General features: G+C 42.1%; 1 protein-coding gene across 1 annotated transcript in view; it reads left to right on the top strand.

The window, feature by feature from the left end:
* The first annotated feature begins 11250 nt into the window (after positions 1-11250).
* ARHGAP27 (Rho GTPase activating protein 27) overlaps positions 11251-17771 on the top strand; it is a 117731-nt gene continuing 111210 nt past the window's right edge. The window contains exon 1 of the mRNA XM_075276796.1: positions 11251-11393. Within this exon, the coding sequence (XP_075132897.1) occupies positions 11382-11393 (12 nt within the window). The 5' untranslated portion in view covers positions 11251-11381. The remainder of the gene's footprint in view (positions 11394-17771) is intronic.

The raw sequence follows: 17771 nt of genomic DNA, 5'->3' as shown, positions 1-17771 counted from the left end.
TGGAGGGTATTTATAGGGCTGTGACATCACAGGGCTGTTTGGCTGCATGCACGGCATTGTGGGTGATCCCGAGTTCTCAGAGTTTCTTGTCCCATGTCCTAACATATGCGGCAGCCATTTTAGAAAAAAATTAAATTTGTTACCACGAGCTGTGAGGAAATCTGGATTAGACACAAATTACATTTTTCCTATAATTTGGAACAAATTCCACTTCGTCAGCTTCAATTCACTCATCTCTACTTAGAAACTGTCACCCTGGTTCAAATATGAATGAGGGACCACAACTTGCAATCCTAGCTGGTGTAGTGCATAGACTTCGAGTGTATATGTTATATTTAGATTAATCTGAGATCTATGAAGAGTATATGCTATGTTTAGAACTAGGGTATAGTCCTTGAGTGGATGAATGTGATTCTAACCACTGATTACAGACCTTAGTGTGCATGGTATGTATACTGCTCAAAAAAAATAAAGGGAACACTCAAATAACACATCCTCGATTTGAATGAATGAAATATTCTCATGTTGCTGGAGTGTGTCAGCAGTTCCTGCAAGATGAAAGCATTGAAGCTATGGACTGGTCCACCCGTTCCTCAGACCTGAATCCAATTGAGCACATCTGGGACATCATGTATCGCTCCATCCACCAACATCGCGTTGCACCACAGACTGTCCAGGAGTTGGCAGACGCTTTAGTCCAGATCTAGGAGGAGATCCCTCAGGAGACCATCCGCAACCTCATCAGGAGCATGCCCAGGAATTGTAGAGAGGTCATACAGGCACGTGGAGGCCACACACACTACTCAGCCTCATTTTGACATGTTTTAAGGACATTACATCAAAGTTGGATCAGCCTGTAGTGTGTTTCTCCACTTTAATTTGGGGATGACTCCAAATCCAGGACTCCATTGGTTAATAAATTTGATTTCCATTGATGATTTTTGTGTGATTTTGTTGTCATCACATTCAACTTTGTACAGAGCAAAGTATTCAATGAGAATATTTCATATATTCAGATCTAGGATGTGTTATTTGAGTGTCCCCTTTATTTTTTTGAGCAGTGTATATGTTCCTTGAGGTAACAGATTCTGCTTGGCACACTGTTTGAGGGAGTTAGTTTTTTGACCACTCAGGTCATTTAGTATGTATTTTATTTATTTGTATTTTATTTACCTACTAGCAGTTGGACCCAGCTTCGCACGGGTGTATTTCATTTTTTGTTTGTGTAGTGGCCCTATAACAATTACCCAGTTTTGCACTTGTGTATCTTGTATGTCGTTTGTGTGTGCGTCTCTGCCCCGACTTCGTCTGCGTGTTGTTGTAGTCGATGAGCCGCCTATATTCAGCAAATTGCTGCCATTGATGGTTTGCCTGCTCTGGTGTTTTGGCAGCTCTTAAGCTGTCCTGATGCTGAACTTGTTCCTCACACCATGCCTGTGATTGATTTGGCACCTGAGCATGTTTTTGGTGCCGATGATCCCCGTCAGCTCCGCTTGAGGAGAACTCCGTGACTTCTGGCTACATTCATAGCTGTTGTTGTTTTAAAATTTTGCAACAAATTACATTTTCTTTTTTCCGGCACGTTTAAAAGTAGCAAACTGCCAATTTGGATTAAAGGTGTTTTTTCATCCTGTGTCAGCACTGCCTGGAGCAGATCAGATAATATGTAAATGTGTGTACAGAATCCACTGAGGATTGGCTGAGTATTTACATAGCTTCTCATAAAGCCAGGTATGTTATCTCTCTGAGATAAGCTGCAGCCAAGAGTAGTGTAATATAATATAACAGTCGTGAAGCCATGTAATTTACCGGGATAAAAAGTCTATGTTTTCATCGAGGTTACAATCTATCTATGTGCCAAATTTCATTCAAATCTGTTCAGCGGTTTTTGCGTGATTGACTAACAAACATCCACACAAACTTTCACATTTATAATATTAGTAGGATATCTCAGTATTTTGGACAATTTATACACAGCACTCTGCCTTTTTTGTATACTTACTACATAAACTACAGTCATGGCCAAAAGTTTTGAGAATGACATATTATATTTTCACATGATCTGCTGCCCTCTGGTTTTTATGTGTGTTTGTCAGATGTTTTTATCACATACAGAAATATAATTGCAATCATATTATGAGTAACAAAAGCTTATATTGACAGTTAGAATGAGTTAATGCAGCAAGTCAATATTTGCAGTGTTGACCCTTCTTCTTCAGGACCTCTGCAAGTCTCCCTGGCATGCTCTCAATCTACTTCTGGACCAAATCCTAACTGATAGCAGTCCATTCTTGCACAATCAATGCTTGCATTTTGTCAGAATTTGTAGGTTTTTGTTTGTCCACCCGTCTATTGATGATTGACCACAAGTTCTCAATGGGATTAGGATCTGGGGAGTTTCCAGGCCATACACCCAAAATCTCTATGTTTTGTTCCCTGAGCCATTTAGTTATCACCTTTGCTTTATGGCAAGGTGCTCCATCATGCTGGAAAAGGCATTGTTGATCGCCAAACTGCTCTTGGACGGTTGGGAGAAGTTGATCTTGGAGGACATTCTGGTACCATTCTTTATTCATGGCTGTGTTTTTAGGCAAGACTGTGAGAGAGCCGATTCCCTTGGCTGAGAAGCAACCCCACACATGAATGGTTTCAGAATGCTTTACAGTTGGCATGAGACAAGACTGGTGGTAGCGCTCACCTCGTCTTCTCCGAATAAGCTGTTTTCCAGATGTCCCAAACAATCGAAAAGGGGATTCATCAGAGAAAATGACTTTCCCCAGTCCTCAGCAGTCCACTCCCTGTACCTTTTGCAGAATATCAGTCTGTCCCTGATGTTTTTTCTGGAGAGAAGTGGATTCTTCGCTGCCCTCCTTGAGACCAGGCCTTGCTCCAAGAGTCTCCGCCTCACAGTGCATGCAGATGCACTCACACCTGCCTGCTGCCACTCCTGAGCAAGCTCTGCACTGCTGGTAGCCCGATCCCGCAGCTGAAACACCTTTAAGAGATGGTCCTGGCGCTTGCTGGTCTTTCTTGGGCGCCCTGGAGCCTTTTTGCCAACAATGGAACCTCTCTCCTTGAAGTTCTTGATGATGCGTTAGATTGTTGACTGCGGTGCAATCTTTCTAGCTGCGATACTCTTCCCTGTTAGGCCATTTTTGTGCAGTGCAATGATGACTGCACGTGTTTCTTTACAAATAACCATGATTAACAGAAGAGAAACAATGATGCCAAGCACCAGCCTCCTTTTAAAGTGTCCAGTGGTGTCATTCTTACTTAATCATGACAGATTGATCTCCAGCCCTGTCCTCATCAACACCCACACCTGTGTTAATGGAGCAATCACTGAAATGATGTTAGCTGGTCCTTTTAAGGCAGTGCTGCAATTATGTTGAAATGTGTTTTGGGGGATAAAGTTCATTTTCTAGGCAAATATTGACTTTGCATGTAATTGCTGTTAAGCTAATCACTCTTTATAACATTCTGGAGTATATGCAAATTGCCACTAGAACAACTGAAGCAGTAGACTTTGTAAAAATTAATATTTGTATCATTCTCAAAACTTTTGGCCATGACTGTAGAGGTGGGATATTTTAGACCAGCAACAATCAAAAGATGCTGCCAACCTGACCTGTGTCTTCATTGTCTGATGAGGACTATGATGTAAATTGAATGAGAGTGGTCTAGTACCTTAATATCCAGCCACAGTACTCTGACTAGACTAGTGCGAGACTATTCTGGAGCTATTACTAGCTATGTTTTAAGGGAAGCAAGCCATGACTGAGTTGGGGGATTGAAATATCTGAAGACCTATCCTATCCTATCCTACTTATAGTATGTTTGTTACTCAATCATGCAAAAACAGCTGAATGGTTTTGGATGAAATTTGGCGCACAGATAATTTGTAACCTGAATTAACACATAGGATATGTTTATGTTCATATACTATATTAACCCCTCAGTGACCAGCCTGTTTTGGACCTTAATGACCAAGCCAAATTTTGGAAATTTGCCCTGTGTGACTTTATCAGTGAATAATTCTGTAACAGTTTTCTGATATTGTTTTTTCGTGACATGTTGTACTTTACTGAGAAGGTAAAATTAGACTGATATATCTCGTAAATGTATGAAAATTTTGAAAATTTTTCAATATTTTCCATTTTCAGCTGCGATATCTCACATATGCACAATAATACAGGGCAATAAAGTTAGTAGTTATATACTTCCAAATGTTCATTTTGTGTTTCAAGCATATTTAAAATAATTTTAGCATATTTGAGTAATTTAGGGAGCGTTCACACTACCGTCGGTGTCCGACAGGTAGTGTCCGCTCCTAGTGTCCGCTCAAAATCTGTCACAGACATTAGGAGCGGACACTAGCTGTGTCCGTGACACCTGTCATTCATTTCAATGGGCATCGGGTGCGTTCTTTTGCACTCCGTGCCCGTCCTTCCCTGTCCGCAAGTGAAGATGTCCGACTTCTCAAGTGTAGAGAAGAACCCTGCATGCAGGGTTTTTCTGTCCGCTTGAGAAGTCGGACATCTTCACTTGCGGACAGGGAAGGAAGGGCACGGAGTGCAAAAGAACGCACCCGATGCCCATTGAAATGAATGACAGGTGTCACGGACACAGCTAGTGTCCGCTCCTAATGTCTGTGACAGATTTTGAGCGGACACTACCTGTCGGACACCGACGGTAGTGTGAACGCCCCCTTAGACAATTTACAAGTTCATCAAGTTAATAAGCAAATTTTGGAAATGTTGAGTATGTGATTTTTTTTTTTCCTGTACCAAGCTATGTTTTCAGACAGGAATAGGTGGCGTAATGACAGAACCTCCCATTAAATGACCCAATTTGGAAAACTAGACCCCTTCAGGTATTCTTGAGCATTTTTATCAAACAAATATTCTTTTGCAAGAATTATTACAAATGATGAAAAAAAATTACATTTTCATTTTCTTCAAATATGTGTCATTTTAAAGCTACTTTTTTTTGCACTCAACACATCAAAAAGAAGAAACACACCCCAAAATATATCACCCCTTTTCTCCCATGTTAAAAAATGTACACTTTGTGGCCTTAGTCCTATGTACGCACATACAGTAGGGCCCAAGAGGTAGGGAGGGCCAAATGGATTTCAGAACACAAATTTTGCTTGCAGATATTATAGGCCCGTTGCACATTTGAACAAAATTTCAGTTACCAAAGCAATTGAAAACCCCCATAAATGATACCATTTTATAAACTAGACCCCTTAAGGTATTTATTGAGGGGTATAGTGAATACTTTGACCCCATAAGTTTTGAGAAAATTTGCATCAAACAAAAAAATTTCATATTTTTTTTTTACACAAGTGTCATTTTTATAGGAAGTTTTTTTTTTTCACATAACACATGAAAATGAAGAAAAACACCCTAAAATAGATGACCCCATTTCTCACGTGTTCAAAAATGTACACTTTGTGGCCTTAATCCTATGTACGGACACACAGTAAGGCCCCCAAAAAAAGGGAGCACCAACTGGATTTCAAGACACAATTTTTGCTTCTAAATGTTTCAGGCTCATTGCACATTCAAACAAGATTTGAGTTACCAAAACAATTGAAAGCCCCCCTAAATAACACCATTTTATAAACTAGACCCCTTAAGGTATTCATTGAGGGGTATAGTGATCATTTTAACCCCATAGGTTTTAAAAGAATTTGTTTCAAACAAAAATATCTCATATTTTTTACACAAAAGAGTCATTTTAAAGGCAGTTTCTTGCACACAAGGCATGAAAATGAAGAAAAACACCCCAAAATAGATGACCGCATTTCTCCAGTGTTCAAAAATGTACACTTTGTGGCCTTAATCCTATGTACGGACGCACAGTAGGGCTCAAAAAGATGGGAGCACCAACTGGATTTCAAGACACAAATTTTGCTTGCAGATATTTTAGGCCCATTGCACATTCAAACAAGATTTGAGTTACCAAAACAATTGAAAACCCCAATAAATGACCCCATTTTATAAACTAGACCCCTTAAGGTATTCATTGAGGGGTATAGTGAGTATTTTAACCCTTTAGCCGTTTCAGATTTTACTAACTGTGGGATGTGTAGGTTTAAAATTTCCCTTTATCCGCAAAGTTTTCATTTTCCCATAGGGTTAAAAGAGAAAAAGCCCCCCACAGTTTGTTAAACAATTTCTCCTGAACACGGCAATACCCCATATGTGGTCATATTCTGCTGTATGGGTACATAGTGGGGCTTAGAATGGAAAGAGCTTGGGTTTTGGAGAGTGGATTTTGCTGGAATATTTTTCAGGTGCCATGTCGCATTTGCTGAGCCCCTAAAGTATCAATACAATGGAAATCCCTCAAATGTGACCCCATTTTAAAAACTACACCCATCAAAGAATGTATCAAGACGTATTACCATTTTGAGCCTAAAAATGCTTCCCAAATATTAATGTACAAAATTAAATTTTAAATTTTTAAAGAAATATGCCATTTCGGTGCCCAATACGTTGCACCCACTTTGTGTTGTCAGAGACCTGCACTCCTAAAACTTTTAAGGGGCCATCATCAGGGGCAAAAAATTATATATGTGGGTGTAAACTGCTGCATGGGCACACAGCAGGGCTCAGAAGGGAAGGAGCACTGCGCTTTTTAGCTTTTGGGGTACAGAGTTAGAGGGACTTTCTGGGCGCCATATTGTTTTTGCAGAGCCCTGGAGGTGCCAGTAAACTGGATTTCCCCAAGAAGTGACTCCATTTTGTAGGGGTAATTTTAGGGTCTCTGCAAATGTGACATGGTGTCCAAACATCAACAATCTAAATCTGTACTTCAAAAGCAGATATTGCTCCTTTACATCTGTGCCCTGCTGTGTACCCAGATGGCCGTGTATGCTTACATGTATGACACTGGTGTACCCCGGATAACGGACTTAATGCCATATATGGGTAGAATCGGCTGTTTGGGCATAGCCAGGCACAGAAGGGAAGGAGCACTATTTTGGTTTTTGGAGCACAGTTTGGTTTTTGGACGTCACTTTTGCAAAGCCCCTGAATTGCCAATAAAGTAGAATCTGCACATATGTCACGCCATTTTGGACACTAGCCCACTGATGGGATTTATCAGGTGGCGTAGCGAGCGTTTTTAACCCCTGAGTGTTGCATTTATTTAGTTTCCAGAAATGAAATCGCAGCTGGTAATGAGAACTTAAAAATGAAATGTTTCCAGAGATTCGCCATTTTAGTGCCCGATATGTTATGCCCAACTTATGTCAGCAGAGATACAAACTTCAAAAACTGTTAAGCCGGTATCCCGGGCACAACCTCTTTTAGAGCGTTCATCTCTAATACAAGTCGGGCACAATATATTACGCACTGAAATGACGTATTCCTGGAAAAATTGTCATTTTCACCTCTCACATTCAGCTTCGTATTCATTTATGGATAATAAGTTATAGCAACACTTGGGGGTTAAAAATTAACTCTCTAACCCTGGATAAATCCTTCAGGGGGTGTAGTTTCCAAAATAAGGTCTCCTATAAGGGGATTCCACTTCACTGGCGTTTCAGCTCTGCAAAAGTGTCATGGTGTCCAAAAGCCAAGCCATCTGTGCTCCAAAAACCCAATAACCCTTCTTCCCTTCTGTGTCCGGCTGTGCCCATATATCAGTTTATACTCACATATGACATTATGTACGTTATCCTGGGTACACCAGTGTCATACATGTGGCATAAACTGCAGTTTGGAAGCACAGCAGGGCGCAAAAGGGAAGGAGCGCTATGTGGCTTTTGGAGTTCAGATTCAGATGTTTAGTATCTGGACGCCATGTCATGTTTGTAGAGCCTGTAAGGTAGCAGAAAAGTGGATTCCCCAAAGGAGTGACCCCATTTGGAAAACTGCACCCCTCAAAGAATTTACCAGGGGTGTAGTGAGTATTAGTATCCCAGACGTGACTGCACAGCGGATGGTGAAGAGGGAATATATAAGCTGTGCGGAGGACATTGGGAACACCACATTCCCTACTATGTCCCAGTAGCTCCTATGATTGGGGGAGTCACTCTGGGGGTCACTTTGGGGGTCATTTCTGGTGTCTGTTCCCTCATAAGCTGTAAATCTGGGGTGTCCCCAGATATTCGCTCGCACAGCTTATATATTCCCTACCTGACGCAGCCAGTTGAGTTCTAATAATTTGGCAATTTTTGCGGGTTTTTGTCCTCGCATTACTAGATGCTATATTTTCTTTTTCTCTGGTGACGTGGCCATATAAGGGCTTGCTGTTTGTGGGATGCGATGTATTTTGTAATGACACCATTCTTGGGTGGCTACAATTTATTGAATACATTTTATTAACTTTTTTTTTTTTGCTGGATTTAAAAAAATAAAATCAATTCTGGCATTGCATTTTACCTTTTAAATTTTTCACCATGCAATGTACAGTATAAGTAACATGTGGCCTTTATTCTGCGGGTTGGTGCGATTATGGCGATACCTCATTTATATTATTTTTTTATGCGATACTAATTCTGCAGAACAAAAACACATTTGGGGACACAAATCAGTGATTTTTGCATTGCCATCTTCTGAGAGGCGTAACATTTTTATTCTTCGGTTGACAGTGTTGGTTGGGGGTTTATTTTTTTGCGGGACAACCTGCTCTTTTTATTGGTACTGTTGTGGGATGTATTTGACTTTTTGATCACTTTTTATAGCATATTTTCTAAGTTGAGATGGTGAAAAATCGCTACTTCCGGCGTGTTTTTTCCGTGTTCTTTTTCCCGACGTTCACCGTATACATTAAATATTATTTCAGTTTTATTGTACAGATTGTTACAGACGCGGCGATACCAAATATGCATTGTTTTTATTCATTTTTATTTTATTTTTTTTTTACATAACTCATTTTCTATAGAAAAAAAGGGATTTTGGGGGCTTTAAAACTTTATTAATTTTTTTCAAACACTTTATTTATCTTTCACTTTTTTTCACTTTTCATTTAACTTTTTTATGTGTCCCTTTTAGGACACTTGATTCAGCAATGATTTCACTGCTGAATCAATGTTACAGGCTGGAGACACAGGCTGCACGTGTCTCCAGTCTGTAACAGGAAGCCAAGCGATGCAGAGGCATTGCTTGGCTTCCTTTAGTACCCGGCAGGATCAACCAGGTAATGGGGGGCTCAGGCAGCCTGCGGTCACTGGCCAGACCCCAGACTGTCTGTTTTGCATATCGGCACCCCCCTATCCCGCCGTGGGGGGTGCTAATAATGTCAGCACCATCACGGAACCGCTTCAGTTCCGTGATCTTGTTTGATCACAGAACTGAAGGGGTTAAAAAAAAACCATTGGAGACCAATGGGGGGTTATGGAGCAGGTCTTAGCTGTCAGATACAGGTAAGATCTGCTACCATTACGTCGACACTGACGGGAAATCCTTCCCTGACTGCCCGACGTAATTTTACTATAGGGCAGTCAGGAAGGACCTGTCAGTGCTGACGTAATTTTACTATGGGGCGGTCGTTAAGGGGTTAAACAGTTCTTGCCAGCAGGACTATCTCAGCTAATTGCACTTTGTTGATAAAGCCTGGTCTGTTATCTCTATGTAATCATTCTATACAAGCATCCATTCTATACATGCATCTGCATATAAACTGATCTGCTCCTGGCAGCGTGCTGAGACACTGAAATGTAAAAAAAAAACCCTTTAATCCAAATCGGCAGTTTCCCAATTTTAAACATGGCAGGAAAAAGAAAATTAATTTGTCGCAAAATTCTCAAAAAACGAGAACTGTCAAGGTAGCCAGAAGTCAAGGATAAGCTGTGCAGGTGTATATCAGGGTACACCCCAGATTTAGAGCTTATGAGGGAAAATATACCAAAAGTGACCCCTCTCTGACCCCCCCCCCCCCAATAATAGGAACTAAGAGCAAATAGTAGGGAATTTGGTGCTCGCATTGCACTCTGCACAGCTTAAATATTCCCTCTTCACCATCTGCTGTGCATTCATTTTTGGGATACTAATGCTCACTACACCCCGGATACATTTTTTTGAGGGGTGCACTTTTCAAAATGGTGTCAATCCTTTGGGGAATCTACTTTTTTGGTATCTTACAGGCTCCACAAACATGACATGGCGTCCAGATACCAAACATCTGAATCTGGAGTCCAAAAGCCACATAGCGCTCCTTCCCTTCTGTACCCTGCTGTGTGCCCAAACCTGCAGTTTATGCCACATGCATGACTGTGGTGTACTCATGATAAAGTACATAATGTCTTGTGTGGGTTTAAACTGCGTTTTTGAGCATACCCAGGCATAGAAGGGAAGGAGGGCTATTTGATTTTTGCAGCACAGACTTGGATGGTTTGGTTTTTGGACACCATGACACTTTTGCAGAGCTGAAACGCCAGTAAAGTAAAATCCCCTGATATGTGACCCCATTTTGGAAACAACCCTGAAGGATTTTATTCAGGGGTACAGTGAGCATTTTTAACCCCCAAGTGTTGCTATAATTTATTATCCATAAATGGATAAGCAGCTGATTGTGAAAGGTGAAAATGACAATTTTTTCAGGAATACGTCATTTCAGTGCGTAAGATGCTGTGTCCGACTTGTATCAGAGATGAATGCTCCGAAAGCTTAACAGTTTTTGTGTCTCTGCTGACACAAGTTGGATAGGGCACTGAAATGGCATATCCATGGAAAAAATTAATTTTTAGCTTTTCATTATCATCTGCACATTCATTTCTGGAAACTAAATAAATGGAACACTCAAAACATAGGGGTGACCAAACAGTGGGTGATACACAAATGGGTAGCTGCAAACAGACAATACAGGGGTAAACCACATATTAAACAATATAAAAACAAGATGTACAACCAGTTGCCCGAAACATAATAACATAAGAGACAAAAAAAATCTAAGTTGTGTCCACTGGGATACTGCACATGTTCAACTCACTGTTTGTTGTTTTGTTCTAGGTGGTGAATAAAGAGGAAGTTCTGTCTCCCATCTACGCTAACTTGGAAGACTTTTGTACAGACAGACTAAGGCAGAGAACATCCTATCAGCAGTGCTACTCCACAAGCTCCATAGAGGACTGGGAGACCCATACTGATTATAGAAGTGGACAACTATTCTACTACAATTGTGTTACTAGGGAGACCACTTGGGACTGTCCTTTTGATAAAGCAGAGGAAACACTTCAGTCACCCATCTCTCCAACCACTCTTACTTTTGCTCCTGGAGAAACCGAGTGGGAGAAACATTTTGATGAATCAAGTGGGCAGTTCTACTTCTACAATTCAGTGACGAGAGAGACATCCTGGGACCCACCTTCACTCAGCAAGCTGCATCTTCTAGCGGAGAAGCCAGTGTTTTCCCCTTTTGCATCAATGGACAAAAGGGTTGGTACATGAGTGTATAAAGTAAATTCCCAGTCCAACCAGTTTATCACCAGTACTAGCCTGAAATTATAAAATTAGATTGTTTCAGAGGACTCAATCAATATCTGTGATACATTCTAGTAATGCATGAAGTGAAGGGGTTCCTTTTAAGGGTTTTTCCAGGACGATGATATTGAGCTCCACTTCCTCTTTTCAGGCAGTAGCATCACATCCATTGGTTACATGACCATGCTGCAGCTCAGTCCCATTCAAGTGAATGGGCCTGAACTGCAATACCAAGAACAGCCACTGTACCATGTATGCCAATTTACTTGGTAAGTAGTAAAGAGGCCATGGCAATAAATGTCATAGCCCTGAATAACCCTTTATTTTTGGCCAGATCTAGATTAATCTGAGTCAGCCACTCTTCTTCGTCCTTTGCTGTTTTGGGTTGGCTCTTGAAACCTTCCTGGTCTGTGAGGTACCGCTGTCGCACTGAACTTTTAATTAACTTCAGGTCTATAATATTATGGGGCTACAATGGAGCTAGTACAAAAGCTGAGCTGTATTATATAGCTGGTGCTTTAATCTCACTGTTGGGGCTGCAGATAGAGACAGATTAACTCCTTAATGTTGAAGTACTGATCCCTGATTCAATGTGATTTCTAGGGCATAAAAGGCACTTATTAAAATGATAAAATATGTATTGCTGCATATTGTGAAAATAATCACATTTAAGTTCCCAATGGAGCTCAAAACCCATTCTACAGTATGCACAATATAAATTAAGTTAACTTTTATTCTGCCATAAAACTGCTATCAATACATTACAATCCAAGACACATATCACCATACACCAAGCAAAAAACAAAACAAAAGCACAATAAGTTAATACCCACATATTAACACACATGCAGTCGCTACTTCTGCTGCTCATCCGGTTCATCACTACAGGTAGAAAAAACTGGAATGACCTCACTTCCATTCTGATGAACATCTAAGAAGCGGGATATTCACACATGTGGGAGTTAGGTGCCACAGTTCAAAATGTCAGGAGGAGTATTCCTCCAAATAAGCCCTATCTGTTGCCAATAGAAAGAGGCCAAGTGACCTTGCTCTGCAACAATCGCTTAGCCTAACCCCACAAATGAACTCCCGCCCTTACAAGGGCTTTACCCAGGATTTCCTTATATCGAGCTCTATAGATAGATATCTATATATATGCTCAGTTCAGCCCAAGGCATGGGGACTCATCAGGGAAATCAGTAATGTTATAAATGTCTAAGCTACAAAAGTGCACTTCTTGTGTTCAAAGATAACATCTTAGGAAATGCTTATTTACAAGTAAATGGAATACCGAATGCATTAAAAAGCGGTTAGCAGAGAAATCACATGGACCCCATAGACTATAATAGCGTCTATGTGGTTTCTGCACGAATCATGCGGAGAGAAAAGCAGCATATTTCTCTGCTAACCACTTTTTAATGCATTTCGTATTCTGTTCGTTGGATCCCCAAGTGGACTCCCTGAACCGAATGCAGATGTGAATTAGACCTAAGTACTGAACTGTTTTCTCACTAGCTGGAGGTTACACTGAACTGTGTGTAGACCACAGGCGTGTGTGGCATCCACCATTGAATAGGCTGTGGAGTTAGTTCCACAGCCATGCCCATCACCTGTAAAGGGGTTTTCTGTGAAAAAAAAATTATATATATTTCTTTTTAACCCCTGTGTGCAGTTCAAGGCAACGAGGGGTTAACAGTTTGCAGACATTGTGCATAGGGAATGAAAGCAACTGTGTTTGTTTATCAAATCCTTGGAGGATGGGATGGGCGGCTCTGCAAGCCAGACCATGTGTTCAGCCAGTCTGCAAAATAGAGAGATCACGAGTGTATGCAACAGAAAGATCTCCTGATTTCCCAGAGGCTGAAGGTAAAAAGAAAGAGGATTTCATCTCTTCAGAGAAAAGGTTATGGGCCCTACAAGAGGATCTGCTGAAGAGACTGGGTGTTGATACCTTCCACAACGGACGGAGGTGCGTCCCTGTTACACCTGAATGTTATTCCAGACTTAACCCTTTGGCAGCATGTTGCATGGGACGGGGTTAATTCTGCTGGGACTGTAAGTGTACCGCCAGCATTCTTATTTAGACTGCATTCTATGATCCAGGAATAAATTGTTCTGGGCTAGTATAACTATTTAATCTGGAGCACTGCAGAAGGAGAAAAAGAGACTTGTTGCATACAGACACCTGCTGTGCTACCATGTCATATTACAAGGGATAGATCCTGCTGCTGCTGATGGATGATTGTAGACAGTATTGGATTTTCTGCCTTGTATTAAATCTTCTGCACTAAGGAATCTCACCCTGCTAGGATTTAAAGGAGCATTATTAACTTCTGACATATTTCATGTGCACCAACGAACGAAGAGTTTCCCACAACCGCGGCAACAGGCCTTGTATTAAGACTGAGTTTTTGTGATTGCTTTGCATTGTCCTAGGGCTTTGCCATATAGACTTGCCATTTTCTAGATAGGTTTATCGCTTAAACGACCACCTCTTACTTATGCTATGAATGTTACTGCATATTGTACTTCACTATTTCTTTTATTAAGTTCCTTATAAAAGTTTCTTTGTTTATACCACAATCCTCTCTGGCGTGTTGTGTGGGCGGGGCTTTCCCTTGTCAAGACTTTGGCAGAGATCTGAAGAAAGGTACTGTCAATCGAGAAGCACCAGAATATCACCGACAAGGGTGCAGGCACTGCGCTAAGCAAGGTAGAACGGCAACACATACTTGCCCAACCGCCCCGCTACCCGGGGTGTGTTGCCAAAGGGGGTGTTACATTGGAGGCACTGCTGAGATAGATATGAAAAACCAACAACCCCTATACAGTTGCAATGGAGAACTTAGCCAAGAGAGATGTGGCTGAATAGTGTAAGGAGATGGACATTCCTGCAGAATGCAATTTTGCAGTGACTGGAGAGTTCCATGACACCCTGGATGATGAGGTCATACAAGTGGTGAGTACACTTCATGGAGTAAATCGTCCTAAGGTGGTGGACCGGAAGAAGGTAACTTCTCAGTAAATGATTTCAGCTTTAATAATTACAGATAAAGCCCTAGCTAGAGACTATATACCGGTTATTCTGGTTGCACTACGAGAGCAAGGTCGGCGGTGGAGAATCACCTGGCCTTTGAGGTCTGACGTGGGAGTGTGCCAAGACGAAGAATCTGAACAGGGGGAGTCCAGTCCTGTCCCGTCTCTTTTAATAATCCTACAAGCACTCTGTCTGATGGAGCAGTAGACACTACTTCTACTCTACTTACTGCCATAGAAAAGTTGGTTGACCAGACTGGGAAGGTGCAACCTGAAGGAAGTTATCGTCGGTTGAGAATCATCTCGGGCACCATCCCGGTACCCTCTGGAGAAGATCGGTATGAAACCTGGAGACATGTCACCATGCAATGCCTGGAAGAATGGCAATACTCGGATGGGGTGAAGAGGCAGCGAATTGTGGAGAGTCTCAAAGGTCCCGTTATGGAAATGGTGCAGGCCGCTTGGAGAGGAAAGCCGCAGGCCACTTGTCAGGACTACATGGAGGCCCTTGAAGGTGCATTTGGGTCGCCTGAAGATGCCACTGACCTCTTATTCAAACTTTATACCAAGAAGCTGATGGGAAACTGTCTGACTAGCTCTACAGATTGGATAAACTTGTGCACCGCATAGTGGCAAAAGGAGGACTTAGCCCTAATGAAGTGGATAAATGTCGTCTGAATCAGGTGTTGTGAGGGGCAGTGACTCCTAACCCTATCGCTCAGTGGTTGAGGTGTAGTGATAAGGACAAGATTCCACTGCCATTTCATCATTTGCTTAAGGAGGTGAGGAAGGAAGAAGCTACCCTGGGGGCCCGGGAACAAATCCCTGCGAGAATCGCTACTGTGGCCATACGCACGGAGTCTAATAGCAGAGAAGAGGGGCTGTTGAAAATTAGTGAGAAACAGGGGGAGCGAATTGCCCAACTCATCAAGACACCTGAAGCTCTTATAGTTCAGAACCAGCAAGCGGCTACTAGCGGCTTAGAGGAGAAGAAAGATCCTATCCGATCACCAACCTGCTTTAAGTGTGGGGAACTTGGACATCTATATAAGCGGTGTCCAAAGAGATGAGGCCCCAAGAAGCCTGACTCCTCTCCCTGTCAGAAGCGTACTATGTCGGGAAACAGGGAAGGGGGCTGGTAGAAGCCCATATCGGCCCCCCAGTGACCGCCAGGACAAAGTAGGATGCCACCCTTCAGCACACTTTCACAGTATGACTTCCTGGGGGCTTGGTGGGACCTGCCCTTCAGGTGTCCGCCTACATCAATGAGCAGCCTTGTAATGTCTTATTGGATAGCGGATCACAAGTTTCAGTTCTTTTTGAAGATTGGTACAAGAAGTATTTACCTAATGTCCCTCTACAGCCACTTTCGGGGCTAGTCGTCTGGGGACTGAGTGATCAGTTACCCTTACAAAGGATATGTGTCCATTACACTACGGTTCTCAAAGGGTGTTGCCGGATTTGAAAAAGAAGTTCCCATCTTGGCTTTGGTGTGTCCGAAGACAGATGCTGGTCCCGTATCCACACCTCTGATAGTGGGAACTAATGCTAATATCCTCCTCAAGCTAGCCCAATGGTTCAAAGAAGTTGGGGGAGACTACAGTCATGGCCAAAAGTTTTGAGAATGACACAAATATTGTATTTTCACATGATCTGCTGCACTCTGGTTTTTATTTATGTTTGTCAGATGTTTTTATCACATACAGAAATATAATTGCAATCATATTATGAGTAACAAAAGCTTATATTGACAGTTAGAATGAGTTAATGCAGCAAGTCAATATTTGCAGTGTTGACCCTTCTACTTCAGGACCTCTGCAATTCTCCCTGGCATGCTCTCAATCAACTTCTGGACCAAATCCTGACAGCAGTCCATTCTTGCACAATCAATGCTTGCATTTTGTCAGAATTTGTAGGTTTTTGTTTGTCCACCCGTCTCTTGATGATTGACCACAAGTTCTCAATGGGATTAAGATCTGGGGAGTTTCCAGGCCATGGACCCAAAATCTCTATGTTTTGTTCCCTGAGCCATTTAGTTATCACCTTTGCTATATGGCGAGGTGCTCCATCATGCTGGAAAAGGCATTGTTGATCGCCAAACTGCTCTTGGACGGTTGGGAGAAGTTGATCTTGGAGGACATTCTGGTACCATTCTTTATTCATGGCTGTGTTTTTAGGCAAGATTGTGAGAGAGCCGATTCCCTTGGCTGAGAAGCAACCCCACACATGAATGGTTTCAGGATGCTTTACAGTTGGCATGAGACAAGACTGGTGGTAGCGCTCACCTCGTCTTCTCCAAATAAGCTGTTTTCCAGATGTCCCAAACAATCGAAAAGGGGATTCATCAGAGAAAATGACTTTACCCCAGTCCTCAGCAGTCCACTCCCTGTATCTTTTGCAGAATATCAGTCTGTCCCTGATGTTTTTTTCTGGAGAGAAGTGGCTTCTTTGCTGCCCTCCTTAAGACCAGGCCTTGCTCAAAGAGTCTCCGCCTCACAGTGTGTGCAGATGCACTCACACTTGCCTGCTGCCATTCCTGAGCAAGCTCTGCACTGCTGGTAGCCCGATCCCGCAGCTGAAACACTTTTAAGAGACGGTCCTAGCGTTTGCTGGTCTTTCTTGGGCGCCCTGGAGACTTTTTGCCAACAATGGAACCTCTCTCCTTGAAGTTCTTGATGATGCGTTAGATTGTTAACTGCGGTGCAATCTTTCTAGCTGCGATACTCTTCCCTGTTAGGCCTCCTTTTAAAGTGTCCAGTGGTGTCATTTACTTACTTAAGTAAAGCTATGGACTGGTCCACCCGTTCCTCAGACCTGAATCCAATTGAGCACATCTGGGACATCATGTATCGCTCCATCCACCAACATCGCGTTGCACCACAGACTGTCCAGGAGTTGGCAGACGCTTTAGTCCAGATCTAGGAGGAGATCCCTCAGGAGACCATCCGCAACCTCATCAGGAGCATGCCCAGGAATTGTAGAGAGGTCATACAGGCACGTGGAGGCCACACACACTACTCAGCCTCATTTTGACATGTTTTAAGGACATTACATCAAAGTTGGATCAGCCTGTAGTGTGTTTCTCCACTTTAATTTGGGGATGACTCCAAATCCAGGACTCCATTGGTTAATAAATTTGATTTCCATTGATGATTTTTGTGTGATTTTGTTGTCATCACATTCAACTTTGTACAGAGCAAAGTATTCAATGAGAATATTTCATATATTCAGATCTAGGATGTGTTATTTGAGTGTCCCCTTTATTTTTTTGAGCAGTGTATATGTTCCTTGAGGTAA

The sequence above is a fragment of the Leptodactylus fuscus genome, chromosome 6 (genome assembly GCF_031893055.1).
Source record: "Leptodactylus fuscus isolate aLepFus1 chromosome 6, aLepFus1.hap2, whole genome shotgun sequence".
Lineage (NCBI taxonomy): Eukaryota > Metazoa > Chordata > Amphibia > Anura > Leptodactylidae > Leptodactylus > Leptodactylus fuscus.
This window is presented reverse-complemented; position numbering and strand designations above follow the sequence as displayed.